The 14246-nt window shown below is 38.3% G+C and overlaps 3 protein-coding genes across 3 annotated transcripts; 2 read left to right on the top strand and 1 right to left on the bottom strand.

Annotated features, from left to right (window-relative positions):
* Positions 1-388: 388 nt before the first annotated feature.
* LOC120426945 (cyclin-dependent kinase 9) lies at positions 389-2054 on the top strand. Its single transcript, XM_039591767.2, has 2 exons — positions 389-734; positions 802-2054. The coding sequence occupies exons 1-2, from the start codon at positions 571-573 to the stop codon at positions 1832-1834; spliced, it is 1197 nt and encodes a 398-aa protein (XP_039447701.1). The 5' UTR covers positions 389-570; the 3' UTR covers positions 1835-2054.
* A 3810-nt stretch (positions 2055-5864) lies between these two features.
* LOC120426935 (uncharacterized) lies at positions 5865-7201 on the bottom strand. The gene is made up of 4 exons (XM_039591749.2): positions 7012-7201; positions 6746-6952; positions 6438-6674; positions 5865-6379 (listed from the first exon to the last, which is right to left on the bottom strand). The coding sequence occupies exons 1-4, from the start codon at positions 7128-7130 to the stop codon at positions 5956-5958; spliced, it is 987 nt and encodes a 328-aa protein (XP_039447683.1). The 5' UTR covers positions 7131-7201; the 3' UTR covers positions 5865-5955.
* Positions 7202-11660: 4459 nt separating this feature from the next.
* On the top strand, positions 11661-13770 carry LOC120426949 (15-hydroxyprostaglandin dehydrogenase [NAD(+)]-like). Its single transcript, XM_039591774.2, has 4 exons — positions 11661-12140; positions 12208-12331; positions 12442-12871; positions 13251-13770. The coding sequence occupies exons 1-4, from the start codon at positions 12048-12050 to the stop codon at positions 13363-13365; spliced, it is 762 nt and encodes a 253-aa protein (XP_039447708.1). The 5' UTR covers positions 11661-12047; the 3' UTR covers positions 13366-13770.
* Positions 13771-14246: the final 476 nt, after the last annotated feature.

The raw sequence follows: 14246 nt of genomic DNA, 5'->3' as shown, positions 1-14246 counted from the left end.
GTATTCATAAGCCGGGTGCAAATTTGCTTCAGATGCCCTAAAAAGAAAATATTATGCAGTTTAGGCAAACGTAGCCGTAAATAATAACAATTTAAAATAAATTTGTTAGAAATGAAATAAAAATGCTTTCGTTTAGCTCCATATGAAATTATTCAATTTTTGCTAATAAAATTCATGCTCAAATAGCAAACTTGTTTCCAAACTTTCAAATGTCAAGACAAAGTTCAAACTCTACCTAAAATTGAATAAACTACCAGGTAAGCAAACTTACCTACATTACGCGTGAAGTTAGCCCTCTCTCAAAAACCAACATTCCGCACTACGTCACAACTTCTAGCAATCTTGCCGTTAATGACGCATATCTGCCAAAATCGTCCATTGTTGTGTTTTCTCCTGCTGGCTCTGCTGAACTTTTTCGTCGTTGCGAACGAAAAAACCTTATTCCTCCATTTTCCTCCCATAATTTGTGGCAGCGCTGGAACGACGCGCGTTCGATTCAAAATTTCACCCAAAAAGGTTTCCCGCAGCCGTTCGTCTGCCGTCGCTTCCGCGACCACAGCCACGACGACGATGAGCAGCAGCACTTCCGGTTCGTCGGGCCTGCAGATGTCCACCTCGTCGACGGTGCTGAGCCTGGCGGAGAAGCAAAAGTACATCGAGGACTACGACTTCCCGTACTGCGACGAGTCGAGCAAGTACGAAAAGGTGGCCAAGATTGGCCAGGGCACGTTCGGGTAGGTTGACCTTGGAAGAGGGGGAGAAATTTCGTCATTGATTGAAATTCCGATGGCCTCGTTTTAGGGAGGTGTTCAAGGCCCGGGAGAAAAAGTCCAACAAAAAGTTCGTGGCCATGAAGAAGGTGCTGATGGACAACGAAAAGGAGGGCTTTCCGATTACGGCTCTGCGGGAGATTCGTATCTTGCAGCTGCTGAAGCACGAGAATGTGGTGAATCTGATTGAGATTTGCCGGACGAAGGCAACGGCCAACAATCGGTACAGGTCTACGTTTTATCTGGTGTTTGACTTTTGCGAGCACGATCTGGCCGGGTTGTTGTCGAACATCAACGTCAAGTTCAGCCTCGGCGAGATCAAGAAGGTCATGCAGCAGCTGCTGAACGGGCTGTACTACATTCACAGCAACAAGATTCTGCACCGTGACATGAAGGCGGCCAACGTGCTGATCACCAAGAACGGTGTCCTCAAGCTGGCCGATTTCGGTCTGGCGCGTGCCTTCAGCATTACCAAAAACGGTCAAGCCAATCGGTACACGAACCGCGTGGTCACACTGTGGTACCGTCCGCCAGAGCTTCTGCTCGGCGACCGCAACTACGGTCCTCCCGTTGATATGTGGGGCGCCGGCTGCATCATGGCGGAAATGTGGACCCGATCACCGATCATGCAGGGCGCCACCGAGCAGCAGCAGCTCATTTTTATCTCGCAGCTGTGCGGATCGTTCACACCGGACGTGTGGCCCGGCGTCGAATCGCTCGAGCTGTACCAGAAGATGGAACTGCCGATGGGACACAAGCGCAAGGTGCGCGACCGTCTGCGGCCGTACGTCAAAGACTCGCACGGCGTCGATCTGCTCGACAAGCTGCTCATCCTGGATCCGAAGGAGCGCACCGACGCCGATTCCGCCCTCAACCATGACTTCTTCTGGACCGACCCGATGCCCTGTGATCTCAGCAAGATGCTGTCCCAGCACACGCAGAGTATGTTCGAGTATCTTACTCCGCCGCGCCGTGCTTGCCAAATGCGCCAGTATCAGCAGCAAATGGTCAACACCATGCAGCCTCGGCCCCAGGACAACAGCTATCAGGATCGCGTTTACTAGGAGGTCCACCAAAAGAATACAATTTCTACACACATTATTATTTAATCGCAGCGTAGAAGTTGATATACGTCATCATAATCGTAGGAAGTAGTTAGTTTAGTAACGCGTTTGTTATTTACGCGGGGTTCAATATTATCTTTACATTTATTTTCCCAAAAAGGGTCCTGAATTACCTTTTCAGCCGAATGAATTTATTAAATAAAACAATAAAGTACCTTAACTTCCGCTTAATTCCTTTTATATCACAGTTCACTTCGAAAATTGGACCGCGCACTGAACTCACAATCCAGATGTCACCGGATCGAATTCTGCGGCGTGCGCCTAAGAATCTAAGTGTAATTGGGTTCTAAAATCCTATGTCAATTAGTAAGGGCCAATACGCACATCCCAAGAAAAGGGGTCAAGAAATGGCTTTACGAACAGCAGTACAAAGGAGAGAGATAGATTTCTTGGGACTTCTCTGGCTTGCTTCCTCTGCCGCTGCCAACCATTTGAAATTTTCCTATAATGCTTTAAAAAAACGATTTAATGCCATTTCTGATCACTTTTATTCACTTTAACGCATACAAAATGACAAGACTACATTTCTGGAGTTTTTTTTTTGAAAATTTTCAGTTTTTGATTTTTGGGTGTTTTTTAATACCCCTGACTCAAGGCGGTTTCAAAAACACCCAAAAAGCAAAAACCGGAAATTTGGTTTATTGGACCTTTTCAAAAAAAAACTCCAGATTTAAAGATGGATCAACTATGGTCCAATGGAGCACTTCCATGCGAGCAGTTTTTGCTTTTTTCTACAATGTATTTCTTACGGAGCGAACTGTCAAAAACTGCTCGAATGCGGGTGCTCCATTGGAACGAGCTATCAAGTAAGACCAGTAGGACACTTTCTGCCAAAAAGGGCCGAAAAGTATTTTTTTTTTTAATTTGAGTTAAAAATCCGGGTATTCGGCGCCTTTGGCATTATAACTTATTTTATTTGAACTTGTTTTTTTTTTGTAAACACGATATTCTTTTTCATTGACTCCTGATTTTATTATTTATGAGACTCTTCTTAAATTTGTAACTTTTGTTCTGTGGCTTTCTTTACATCTAGGTCAGGGGTGCTCAAAGTTTTTGAATGGCGGGCCAGATTTAAAGCTCACATGGGTTTGCGGGCCAAACGGAAAAAAAACAAAAAAAATGATAAAAAATATCTATCATCGGTTGAAGTATTATGAAATTTCAGGTATATTTGGAACATTTTCGTCATTTAAATATTAGAAAACAATGACTATTCTTTTTTGTGGTTTTGTACAAATAGCTTCCAATCACTTGGCAACATTTTGTTTGAATTAGAAAATTCAAAAAAATAAAAATAACAAGACAAATATTGATCATCTGCTTTCCATTGCAACTTTCATGCCTCAACAGTCATTGAAATCGATACAATATTTTTGACTGAAAACAATCGTGACCTGTATTTTATTTGATTTTTATATTTATTTTTAAAATACATTCTAGAAGGGGTGACAAAAACTTTGTAAAGGTGCATAGTTATTTTTTTTAATAATGTGCGACTTCAATTATAAATCATAGCTTAAGAATTTTTCAAAAATATTCGTCCAATTTTAATAAAATTTCAATAAACTTAATTCCACACGTATGAGTTCTAATCATGAGGAGGAAGGTTTCTAAGTACAAAATAAGTTTGAGGCCCAGATAATTAAAAATCGTACGTAATAGTTTTCGAATTGTTGTCTACCTATATTTTAGCAATCATTACAGTTTCCTGTTTTAATCAAATTTGAACGTTCTATTACTCATTATCAAAAATGTTTGATAAAATTCTGACAAAATTTACTCTTTTTAAACGTGTTACCTATATTGTTTCAGTAAGATAGACTTTTCAATAAAATATTTGTTTCATTTAATCGTGATCAAAGCAAAGGTTTACAAAAAAAAACTTAACCTTAATTTTTAGATATTATAAAATCATTTTCAGATGAGTCAAAGGGCCATATTACATGGTCATTCAAAATAGGTCCGCGGGCCACAAAAAAGTCACGAGTGATTCACTTCGTGGCTTTGAGTGATTCACTTCGTGGCATTGAAATTCGGAGAACTAGTTTTTGAGAAATTGGCAGTTGAAAAATGAGTGCTGTTTAGGTTTTTTTTTTTAATATTTGGGTGGCTGTATCTCAAGAACGAAAAGATCAAACTTCAATGTTTCTCGGACGAATATATAGGAAGTTTAACCAGATCGCTATTTTTTTTAAAGAACACTCATATAAAAAATGATAAAATTTTCGTTTAATTCTACTTTATGTGGCTATAACTAGAAAATTGTAAACATTTTTAAAAAAGTTGTTAAGTGCTCCATCTTAAATCAATTTTGAAAAATGTAATTGCTTTTTATTTAATTTTTTTAATAAAGAAATGCTACCTGTTTCAATAACCATTATTTGGCAGTAAAATTTTGCACATACTCTTATATGGTTTAAAGATGCCTTTTTTGGTTCCCTAAAAAACAAAAGATTTAAAATACGGATTCTGGGATAAAATCCTAAATTATTTGGAGTAAAACTTTTTTTAACAGTGAGTTCCTATACCTACAACTTTGTCGAAAACACCAATTCATTCCCAAAATACAGATTTTAAGCAGTAAAAATTGTATGGAGACATCAATGAGCAAGCCATGGTCATAGAAAAGCCCCCTTGAAAGTTTTTGGCATAGAAAAAAAAAATGAAATCCGTTTCCGGGTTTAATGGAGAATTGCTCTATTACATATTTTGTTTAGAGATTTGGTTTGAAGGGTTTTGTTTAATAAAAAAAACTCAATTTATCATTTCAAGAATACTTTTCTAAAATTTAAGCAAAATATATCACAAAATACTGTAGGGGCAGGGGGGGCAGAATGGACCATGGGGGCAGAACGGGCCACCCTTGGTTTTGAAAACCACGCAAATGTTGTTTATTTCGAGGTTCTTAAATAAGCTTTCTGACAAGTTGGATTGTTTGAAAAAGTTTGCTCAATGCTTATAACGTTACTAGATGCTACTACCAAAGTATAGAAACAACAACGGAACCTTAAAATCATTTAGAGGCTTGGTGGTGGAAGTGTTAAATTAAAATCCACTTGGGGGCAGAATGGACCACCCTTTTCCTGCCTTATCAAAAACAATCAAAAGTTAAATTTTTTTAGCTAAATGGATTATTTCACTCCTGGTAGCTTCACAAATCACGTTTAATGCAACAAAAGTTGATTTTTTATTTGTTTCGACGCTTAGTTGTAAAAATAGTGTCTTTTTCGACATCTTTACACTATTTTCAAAAAATTTATTATTTTTATAAAAGTGATCAAATTTTATGGAAACTATAATGGAAAGGTTCCTCAAGTAATTTCTTATCACCCTTCAACGTTGTATTAGAAGAAATGGCTTGTTTTCTAAGGTGGCCCATTCTGCCCCGCAGGGTGCCCCGCACCCTGGAAAGTAAGTCGAAAAAACTTTTTTTTAAAGTGGCTCAAAAATAGTTTTAAGTAAAAAAAATCATCAACCAAGTATACAACATTGAAGGGAACATTCCAATGCATAAGCCTACTACACTGGATTCATACATGTTTATGTTTTTCTATGGTTTTTGGTGCATTTCCCTTAGGCGGTCCATTCTGCCCCCCCTGCCCCTATACATTATAACAGTTTTGCTACTTTCAAAAATTGCAAAATATCAATGAATTTATTACATTGCTTGAGATTCACATTTTCTGGAAAATGTTGTTGGGAATCAGGGAAATTGGAAGGGAGACTTCACATAAAATTAGCATTGACCCAATAGAATTTATTTTTTTAAACACAACATTTTTAAAACTATGAACATAAGCAATGGAGCATTTCCATTCGAGCAGTTTTTGCTTTTTTCTACAATGTATTCCTTATGGGAGAACTGTCATTTCTACCACTCGAATCGGGTGCTCCATTTATGAACTTCAGATGTTTTATTGATTTTTCAACTATAAAATTTCTATTGTCCATTAACTATAAAATTAATATTGAATTTTTGACTCCTAAAATTTCATACTTTTTGTGTTAAAAAACAAAAGAATTAAACATTTAAAGAAATAATCTTATTCTACCAGATATTTTTAGACCTTAAATATTTTCAAAAATACGTTGCTCATAACTATAACAAACTGTCCAGATGTTAACAAAATCCAATTGAAAATATTACGAAACCAATCCTTCTGTAACATTACTTCATGAATACTCAGTATCACAAACAACACCCCGCGACTTTTCCAACCAAGCTGACGATAGTGGGACTCTTCACCAGCTAATTTCTCCGCGGACCAATAGCTGTACCCCGGAAGGCCGGCGACTCGCCCCGCGGCAAACATTAGCGCGCCATGATCAAGCAGCAAGTTGAAACACCAGAGACCGGCCAGCAGTGCTTCGGCTGCCCGTTCAAATTTGTCGTCCCGTTTGGTCAGGGTTGATTTGAGGTGCTTGCGTTGGATTTGATCGATTCTGGCGATGGTTTCCTCCATGTTTGGGGTGCAAACGTTGAATCTAATTGAAAATTTTGGTTAGTTATAATGTCTTAGGTTGGGTTTCGCTTCACACTTACCGATCTTCAAGTCCTAGTAGAAATCCCAAAACTCTCCAAAAGTGGCACAGAGCTTCCAAATCTTGTGGACTAGTTCTCGAGCCAACTTTTTCAGGATTCAAAATAACGTACCCCATGAAGGCAAACTGAGTTATTGCTAGATCTTTCTGAGAAATGATGATTCCATAATTTTTAGCAATCGCACGTTTCACGATAGTGGAATGAACTCTGCGCACATGTTCCAGCGACTTCCACGAACTAAATTACATGAGAAAAAATAAAATCGATTGTAAATAAGTAGTTATTACACAACTTGAAACCACACAAACCTGCTGCCCGGTTCAAAGTCTTGGCAGTACCAGTTGATGGTATGCTTCATGGCGGCCAGATAACGCTTGGCGGCTATTTTGAACGTTGGCTTTCGCGTTGTGAAGATGAGCGCGTTCAGAATCGATGGCACGGTCAACGCGGCCAGCAGTCCGCAGATCGTCGCGTAGTAGATCGCGGCAAAGTTCTCCCGGAAGTAGCGCTGGGCTCTATGATAAGTTTGTTGGTAAGTACAATTTTCCTAAATAAAAATACCACAAAATCTTACCGCCTAACTTTGACCCGATCATACCACGGTGGAACTCCAGTGTCGAACAGCTCTTCGTTGACCGACCTGGTCTCTCCGTCGCTGAGCAAATCGTCTAGGTATTTGTCTTTGGAAGACATTTTCAAGCAACTGGCAAGCTGGACAACACGTGTTGAACTGCTCTGCTTAAAGTTGCAGCGATTAGTGAACGTGTTTTGTGCGTAGCAATGCAACGCGGGATGATCACCACAGAGTTGTTGATGCTTAATTGATTGACGGTGGAAATATTCCCATAAGCAAAATCGTAATTAATCATTGTTTTATTTAATCATAAAAAAAATTAAACAGTTGTAGTTGCTGAAACATACCAAAAGTTCTCAAAATATTTCTTCTATCAAGTTGGCAAAATTTGACTCGAAAAATCAACATTCTCTCAAATTTTGAATATTTGATAAACAAAATATCTGTAATGCATCGGTCAAATCACTGTTAAGTCGCACAATTTGCATAGACGCTGCCAAGTAAGTGAATTACTATGCAAAACGAGATAGACTAACGATGACAGATAAGACGTCGGTAGCATGGCGATAAATTTCCTTATAGCAAATATTCCATGGTTACTAGTTATGATCCCAATACTGCCCACCATTGAAAAAACGGCTAATATCCACTTTTGGCAAAAACGAGATATTTGCACCAGGTGGCAGAGGATGTTCCAACGCATCTCCTGGAACTTGAATTTCACTGAAATAGTGTTTAGACTTGGCTGCCGATGCGAAAAACCAAACGGCTAATATGCCACTCTTATGGGAAATTGCCTTGACGGAGATTTTGTGACAAACACTAAAACGCGTTTTTCTCGGAATACTTGATTTGGCATAATAGCCGAATTTTCAATTATGGGCAGAATAGGTCTGCATGGTTCACATAAAATTTGAGCTTCGTTCACAATTGCAAATGCTGTTAGCTGTATTCGATTAAAAACATTCAGCTATTAAAACAAAAGTTGGTTTTGACTTAGCATACCACAGTGTCTTTAATTTTATTTGGTTAGTCAGCATCATGTCGACGCCGTCGTGCTATCATGTCGTACGTTGCTTTTTGACGTTCCGAGAAAAACGCGTTTTAATTCCCATTATGGGCATTGCACCGAAGTTTGATTGAATTTGGTTGCTGAAGTACCGAGTTATAACTGAAAATGTACGTACGACAAGTTAGCATGACGGCGACGATGTACAAGCTCGGTAGGGAATTTTTTTGGCAGTGCGTGGCCGAATGGTTACGCTGTCCGCTTTGTAAGCGGATGATTCTGGGTTCGATTCCCATCTGCTCCAACTTCCATCGGATGAGGAAGTAAAATGTCGGTCCCGGCCTTGGTTGTTAGGCCGTTAATTGGCCGTTAAGTCATTCCAGGTGTAGGAGTCGTCTCCATGCCATAAGTACAAACAACACACAAAACCAAGCCTACTCCGGTGGAATCGCTGGCGGCGGTTGGACTCGCAATCCAATGGTCGTCAGTTCAAACACTGGGGTGGAAGGTTCCTTGGAGTAGAAAGAGGTTTGGGTGCTCTCCCCATTCAAGCCTTCGGACTCCTAGGTTCGAGCAGAAACTTGCAAAAGAGACCACAAAAGACCCGGGGGTCGTTAATGTGGATGGTTTGATTTTTTGAGGGAATTAAAAAAAAAAGTCTCCGTATTTTGTTTTTTGAATTTTCGTTTTTTTTTATTGTTTTAGAGAGCTTTTTGTTGGTGTTCAGAGTAGTAGATAATCTATAACTGGAACTATTTTTTTTAATCATGATTTGTGAAAAAAATAGCTTTAAAAAACACAAAATTTCAAAAATCATTTTTGGAATGAAATTTGCATTCGAAATGAGTGGTTCTCTACAATTTTGCAAAACGACATAACTCTGATTTTTTTTTTTATTTGGATGAAATTTCGTCGATGCATTCCCTATGTCAATATGAATTTTACAGTCGACCTTCTGGCTGTCGATCTTCTCGATATCAATATTGCTCCAGCTGGCAATGTTTTTTTTTAGTCCCTTTAAGTAGCATGCTTTGATTTTGGTTCTATAATTTGACACTTCCCGCTCTCGATGGTCCCTTCAATATCGATAACGAGAGAGTCCACTGTATTTTAGCCTCTTCATAAAGTTTTAAGGGATGGTCAAAATTGATATGTAATTATATGAAATTTTGTATCTTGAGTAGAGATCTTCTTATCGCTTTGGTGTCTTCTAAAAAGTTGTAGATTTTGATTTGCACTATTCGGAAAAAATCAAGGCTGCTACCACCCCCCCCCCCCCCCAAAGGTGATCCAAAAACAAAGGGCGCAAAAATTATTATATTCAAAAAACTTAAAAAAAATTAATGGAAGTTTGACTTTAATAAGCTGAAATCAATTCAAAATGCATTCCCCGGCGTTTAGATGCGTTAGTTAAACAAATCTTCTGAATTTTTAAAAATTTGCAATGTTTAGTATCGCAAAAAAAACTTGCTGGAATTTTTGTTTTCGTCAAATCTTAGTTTTTGTTTTAAATCAACTGAACTAGTGTAAAATGCATTTTAAAACACTTTTTTTTATTCAAATGTTGACAATTTTTGTCATTAAAAGTTAAATTCCCAAATATGCATTCGACTAAAAAAGACATCTTCTGCGTCATGGTACAAAACTGGTTTGGGACATATGATTTTTATTTTTCAAAGTTTATGTCGCCCCCTCCCCTCCCTTCAAAATCAGTCCGAAAAATCGAGGGGCAGACAAAAAATATTTTTTTTTTTCAAAAAACATCAATAATTTAATGGAAATAGTAGTTTGATCCACTGAAAACAATTTGAAATGCATTTTCCGAAATAAATTGCGAAATCGTAGAACACCGCTCAAATCACTTCACAGTTGTATTGACAAAGTGTTACGTTTTCAATGCATGTTGTGTGATTATAGCCCAGATATAGTTAATTTCTATTTATAATTATTCACGATCACAGCGAAAAAATACATCAGCTATGTGAAAAAGCCATTAAATATTACACATTGCATGTAAAAATTTTGAAAATACAAAAAAAGTTGCAACCGACGGGATTCAAATCCAGCACAAACAGTAAGAACTGGCGCCTTAGCCCGCTCGGCCATCAGATCGAGCTTGCCATTTCGGTCACGTAGGTTTCCCATACTGATGGGCTACATATTTTAGGGTGTAATATTACATAAAATTTCATAAAATAATACAAAATTTATTTTACGCCCAGGCCTTGGGAGCGTTCTTTTATTACGTAACGCAAAAAATGGATTTTTGGACCCCCTCCCCCCCTCGTAACAAAATTTCCATACAAATTTCAAAAATTTTGTATGAAGCGTAACACGGCATTCGACCCCCTCCCTCCAACTGCGTTACGTAATAAAAGAACGCTCCCTTATTACACGCAGCTGGATTACTACTTTTGTTTTGCTGTGTGTAAAATGCTTCTACACAAAACATGTAAAAATCTTTTTGATCGATGCATTCTGGATTAAATTTTAAGTGTTTTTTTAAACAAACATATGGCCGCTAAATGGTAGACCACTAGGGTGTAATATGATTGTATGGAAAAAAATACAGTTGTCCAAATTTAGCGAGCACAGCAATTTTTAGTTCCTTTTGGGGTCCTAAACAACTCCCCAAAGTTTGGGAACGATTGGTGTAGTCCTCACTTTGCGCAAAGCGATTCAATTTTCCATATAAATTTGTATGGGAAAAACATTTTTTTTAGATTTTGATATTTATAAAATCCACGTTTCACGCTGTACTAAAACCGGATTCATATTCGGATGCTCTGGAAGGTGCTCTACAACTTTCCCGAAGAGAGTATGGTGCTAACTTGCTCCTAAAAAAAGGTACAGCGTGTTCAAAACTCGTCTAAAACGCGATTTTCGAGCAAAAAACACGTTTTAGACGAGTTTTGAAAACGCTGTATCTTTTTTTAGGAGCAAGTTAGCACCATACTCTCTTCGGGAAAGTTGTAGAGTACCTTCCAGAGCATCCGAATATGAATCCGGTTTTAGTACAGCGAGAAACGTGGATTTTATAAATATCAAAATCTAAAAAAATGGTTTTTTCATACAAATTTATATGGAAAATTGAATCGCTTTGCGCAAAGTGAGGACTAAACCAATCGTTCCCAAACTTTGGGGAGTTGTTTAGGACCCCAAAAGGAACTGAAAAATTGCTGTGCTGGAAAATCGATTTTCATATTACACCCTAGTGTCCACGTGGTTTATAGATGGTCCCTAAACATAACAACAATTCCGAAAATTACAACAATTGCGATATGCATTTAAAACGTATAAAATAATATAAATGTTTTTTTTATGCCATTTAAGAGAGTCATTCTGTTGCAATCTTAAACAATCTGAAATCTGTGAAAAAGATTTTTTAGAAAATACTAGCCTTTTTAAATTTTAACTGTGCTAGAAAACCATGCCAAATTCACAAACAGTGAGAAACCCCTACTTTCAGAGAGTGTTTTCCCAACTCTCTCGCGCGAGAGCAAACTGGAAAAGTGTTGCTTCCGTGTTTTTCCCTGTCTGCGCGCACTTTTTCCTTTTCCTTGTACATTTAGCGGGGGTTTGTGGGGGGGCTGGGAGAGAGCGCGCTCCTTGCAAATTGTGACAGTCCCAGACATTACACACAGTCGTCGCTATACACACAGCCAGTCTGCCAAAAAGGACCTCCTCACGCGGAAGGGTGTTGGTGTCTTTGCATGGGCGTATTTTCATGCGTTTTCATAGTACAAATTTCCCGGAATAAAGGTCCAGTTTTTCTGCGGGGTGTGTTTTTGTGGTAGTTCTGTGAATTAAGCGAAGACTGTTTTATTTATTAGGTGTTTTAAACTTGAGCAGAAAACGAAAGGATTGTGATTCATTAAGGATTAACATTATCGATTAGGGGGGTGGCAGCGGTGCAACTTCAATCACGCTCAGGTTCATTCACTTTTGAGGATTCGAAGGTCAGCGTGTGAAAAGTGAGAGGTTTTAGCTTGTTTTAAGTTACAAGCTACACCGTGTGTGCAAAATTATGGATTTAAAGAGCAAGGTAGCGCTGGTAACCGGTGCGGCCACCGGCCTAGGTCGGGCCTTTTGCGAAGAGCTGTTGAAACATGGTGCCAAGGTATGGAATTCTGGGGGAAAAGGATGAATTTGTCAATGTCTTAAAATCTTTGGGGATTTGCTCTCAGGTGTCAATCTGTGACCTGGACTCGGATGCTGGAGAATTGACGGCCAAAGAGTTAGAGCACGAATTTGGGGCCAACCGCGTCCTGTTCTGCCACTGCGATGTGACCGACTACATTCAGTTTGAAGGTAAGCAATGAAAAAGTCCTAGACTGTGGCCATATTGGAAAAAAAGTTGAACCCGACGGTGACTGACCTAGAACATCCTGTTTAACGTTGACTCTCCCTTTTCCCGGCAGAGGCTTTCCAGTACACGAAAACAATCTTCAACGACATTGACATCGTGATCAACAACGCGGAAATTATGAACGACAAATTCTGGGAGCTCGAAGTGGACGTCAACCTGAATGGGGCCATCCGGGGAACGCTCCTGGCCCAGCAGTTCCTCTCCAAGGACAAGGGAGGCAAGGGTGGCGTGGTGGTCAACATTGGGTCCGCCGTCAGTGTAAAGCCCCAGCTGTCCACCCCGATCTACACCGCTACCAAGCATGCCATCCTGGGGTTGACAAAGTCCTGCGGAGACCCGTACCACTTCAACACCACCAACATCCGAACAATCGCGTACTGTCCGGGCCCGATCGAGAACTCGTTCACGCACAACAAGCGGTTCAGCTCGCCCGCCCACGAGAAGGCCTGGAAGTTGGACATGTCCGGGTTTCAGCCGCAGAAGTGAGTTTTTGATTTTCTTGCTGAAAGAATTTTTAATGTGGATATTCTATACTGGGTTAAAGATTTAAAGATTTAAAGATTTAAAGATTTAAAGATTTAAAGATTTAAAGATTTAAAGATTTAAAGATTTAAAGATTTAAAGATTTAAAGATTTAAAGATTTAAAGATTTAAAGATTTAAAGATTTAAAGATTTAAAGATTTAAAGATTTAAAGATTTAAAGATTTAAAGATTTAAAGATTTAAAGATTTAAAGATTTAAAGATTTAAAGATTTAAAGATTTAAAGATTTTAAGATTTTAAGATTTTAAGATTTTAAGATTTTAAGATTTAAAGATTTAAAGATATTACACTGTTATTTTGATGTTTACTTAATTTTAGGTTGGAACACGTAGCCCGGGAATTGATCCCACTACTTCGAAGCGCCCCAACCGGATCCATCTGGCTGGTTAGCAACGGAAAGTCGCCAAAGGAGATACCGTACGGTGTCGTTTAAGCCGCCAACAAAAAATCAACAAACCAAACTAAACTTAAACCCATTCAAAGCAACACACAGCATTTCAACTAAACCACTAATCAAATCATTTGACATAAATTAATTCTACATCAGCTAAGGAATTTACTACGCTAGACTAAACCAATATTGAACCATTTAAAACACTCATCAAAACAAATCTTATTTACCATTATTAATCAGTAAGCAGACTAACAGTAAAGAATTGCAGAATGAAAACCACTATGAATTAATGTCTCCTAATCAGTACATACAACTCGCTTTTTGTGACAAAATATACCGAGTCGAGAGTATCGTCCATTCATCAACATTCCAGAAAACTGCGGTGAATTGATTGCAAGAAAATCCAAGCAGCACCCACGCCGTAGTCATTTTAGATACCAAAAACATACATACTCGTAAATGCATGTCATGCAAAAAAAAAAAGAATATATTTATTACAAGGCTAGAGAAACATCATCACATCATGTAAGGATGTTGTGTAAAACCAACCAACATTATCGCTTTTGATAAGTACCATTATTGCTGCAATAAATTGTGAAAGGTATTATAGGATAAGTACGATACGGGATTTTGTGTATGAAAATATCACTTTCCATCGATAAACAATCTAAACAAAAAAAAGGCAGACAAATTGTAAAAATCGGAGGATCAAGTTTGTTGCAAATATTTTACAAAGCTTTCGTCGATCAACCCACCCCTCCACCATTATTAAAAAATTTGCTCGAACAAACACGGAGCAAAAAGAGCTAAAATATATTTTCAATAAACTTTAAAACTTAAAAATAAAACGAAATTTAAGTGCAATCAGCTCAAATTACTTTAATATGCATTCCTTTGCATTGAGAATCATTTGAGCATGT

The sequence above is a fragment of the Culex pipiens genome, chromosome 2 (genome assembly GCF_016801865.2).
Source record: "Culex pipiens pallens isolate TS chromosome 2, TS_CPP_V2, whole genome shotgun sequence".
NCBI lineage: Eukaryota > Metazoa > Arthropoda > Insecta > Diptera > Culicidae > Culex > Culex pipiens.
This window is presented reverse-complemented; position numbering and strand designations above follow the sequence as displayed.

Excerpts from the sequence above, each read along its gene's own strand:
- LOC120426945 (XM_039591767.2), top strand. The coding sequence starts at position 571 with ATGAGCAGCAGCACTTCCGGTTCGTCGGGCCTGCAGATGTCCACCTCG. Across the intron at positions 735-801 it reads ATTGGCCAGGGCACGTTCGG|GGAGGTGTTCAAGGCCCGGG; the intron begins GTAGGTTGACCT and ends GCCTCGTTTTAG.
- LOC120426935 (XM_039591749.2), bottom strand. The coding sequence starts at position 7,130 with ATGTCTTCCAAAGACAAATACCTAGACGATTTGCTCAGCGACGGAGAG. Across the intron at positions 6,675-6,745 it reads GACTTTGAACCGGGCAGCAG|TTCGTGGAAGTCGCTGGAAC; the intron begins GTTTGTGTGGTT and ends CATGTAATTTAG. Across the intron at positions 6,380-6,437 it reads CTACTAGGACTTGAAGATCG|ATTCAACGTTTGCACCCCAA; the intron begins GTAAGTGTGAAG and ends ATTTTCAATTAG.
- LOC120426949 (XM_039591774.2), top strand. The coding sequence starts at position 12,048 with ATGGATTTAAAGAGCAAGGTAGCGCTGGTAACCGGTGCGGCCACCGGC. Across the intron at positions 12,141-12,207 it reads TGTTGAAACATGGTGCCAAG|GTGTCAATCTGTGACCTGGA; the intron begins GTATGGAATTCT and ends ATTTGCTCTCAG. Across the intron at positions 12,332-12,441 it reads CGACTACATTCAGTTTGAAG|AGGCTTTCCAGTACACGAAA; the intron begins GTAAGCAATGAA and ends TTTTCCCGGCAG.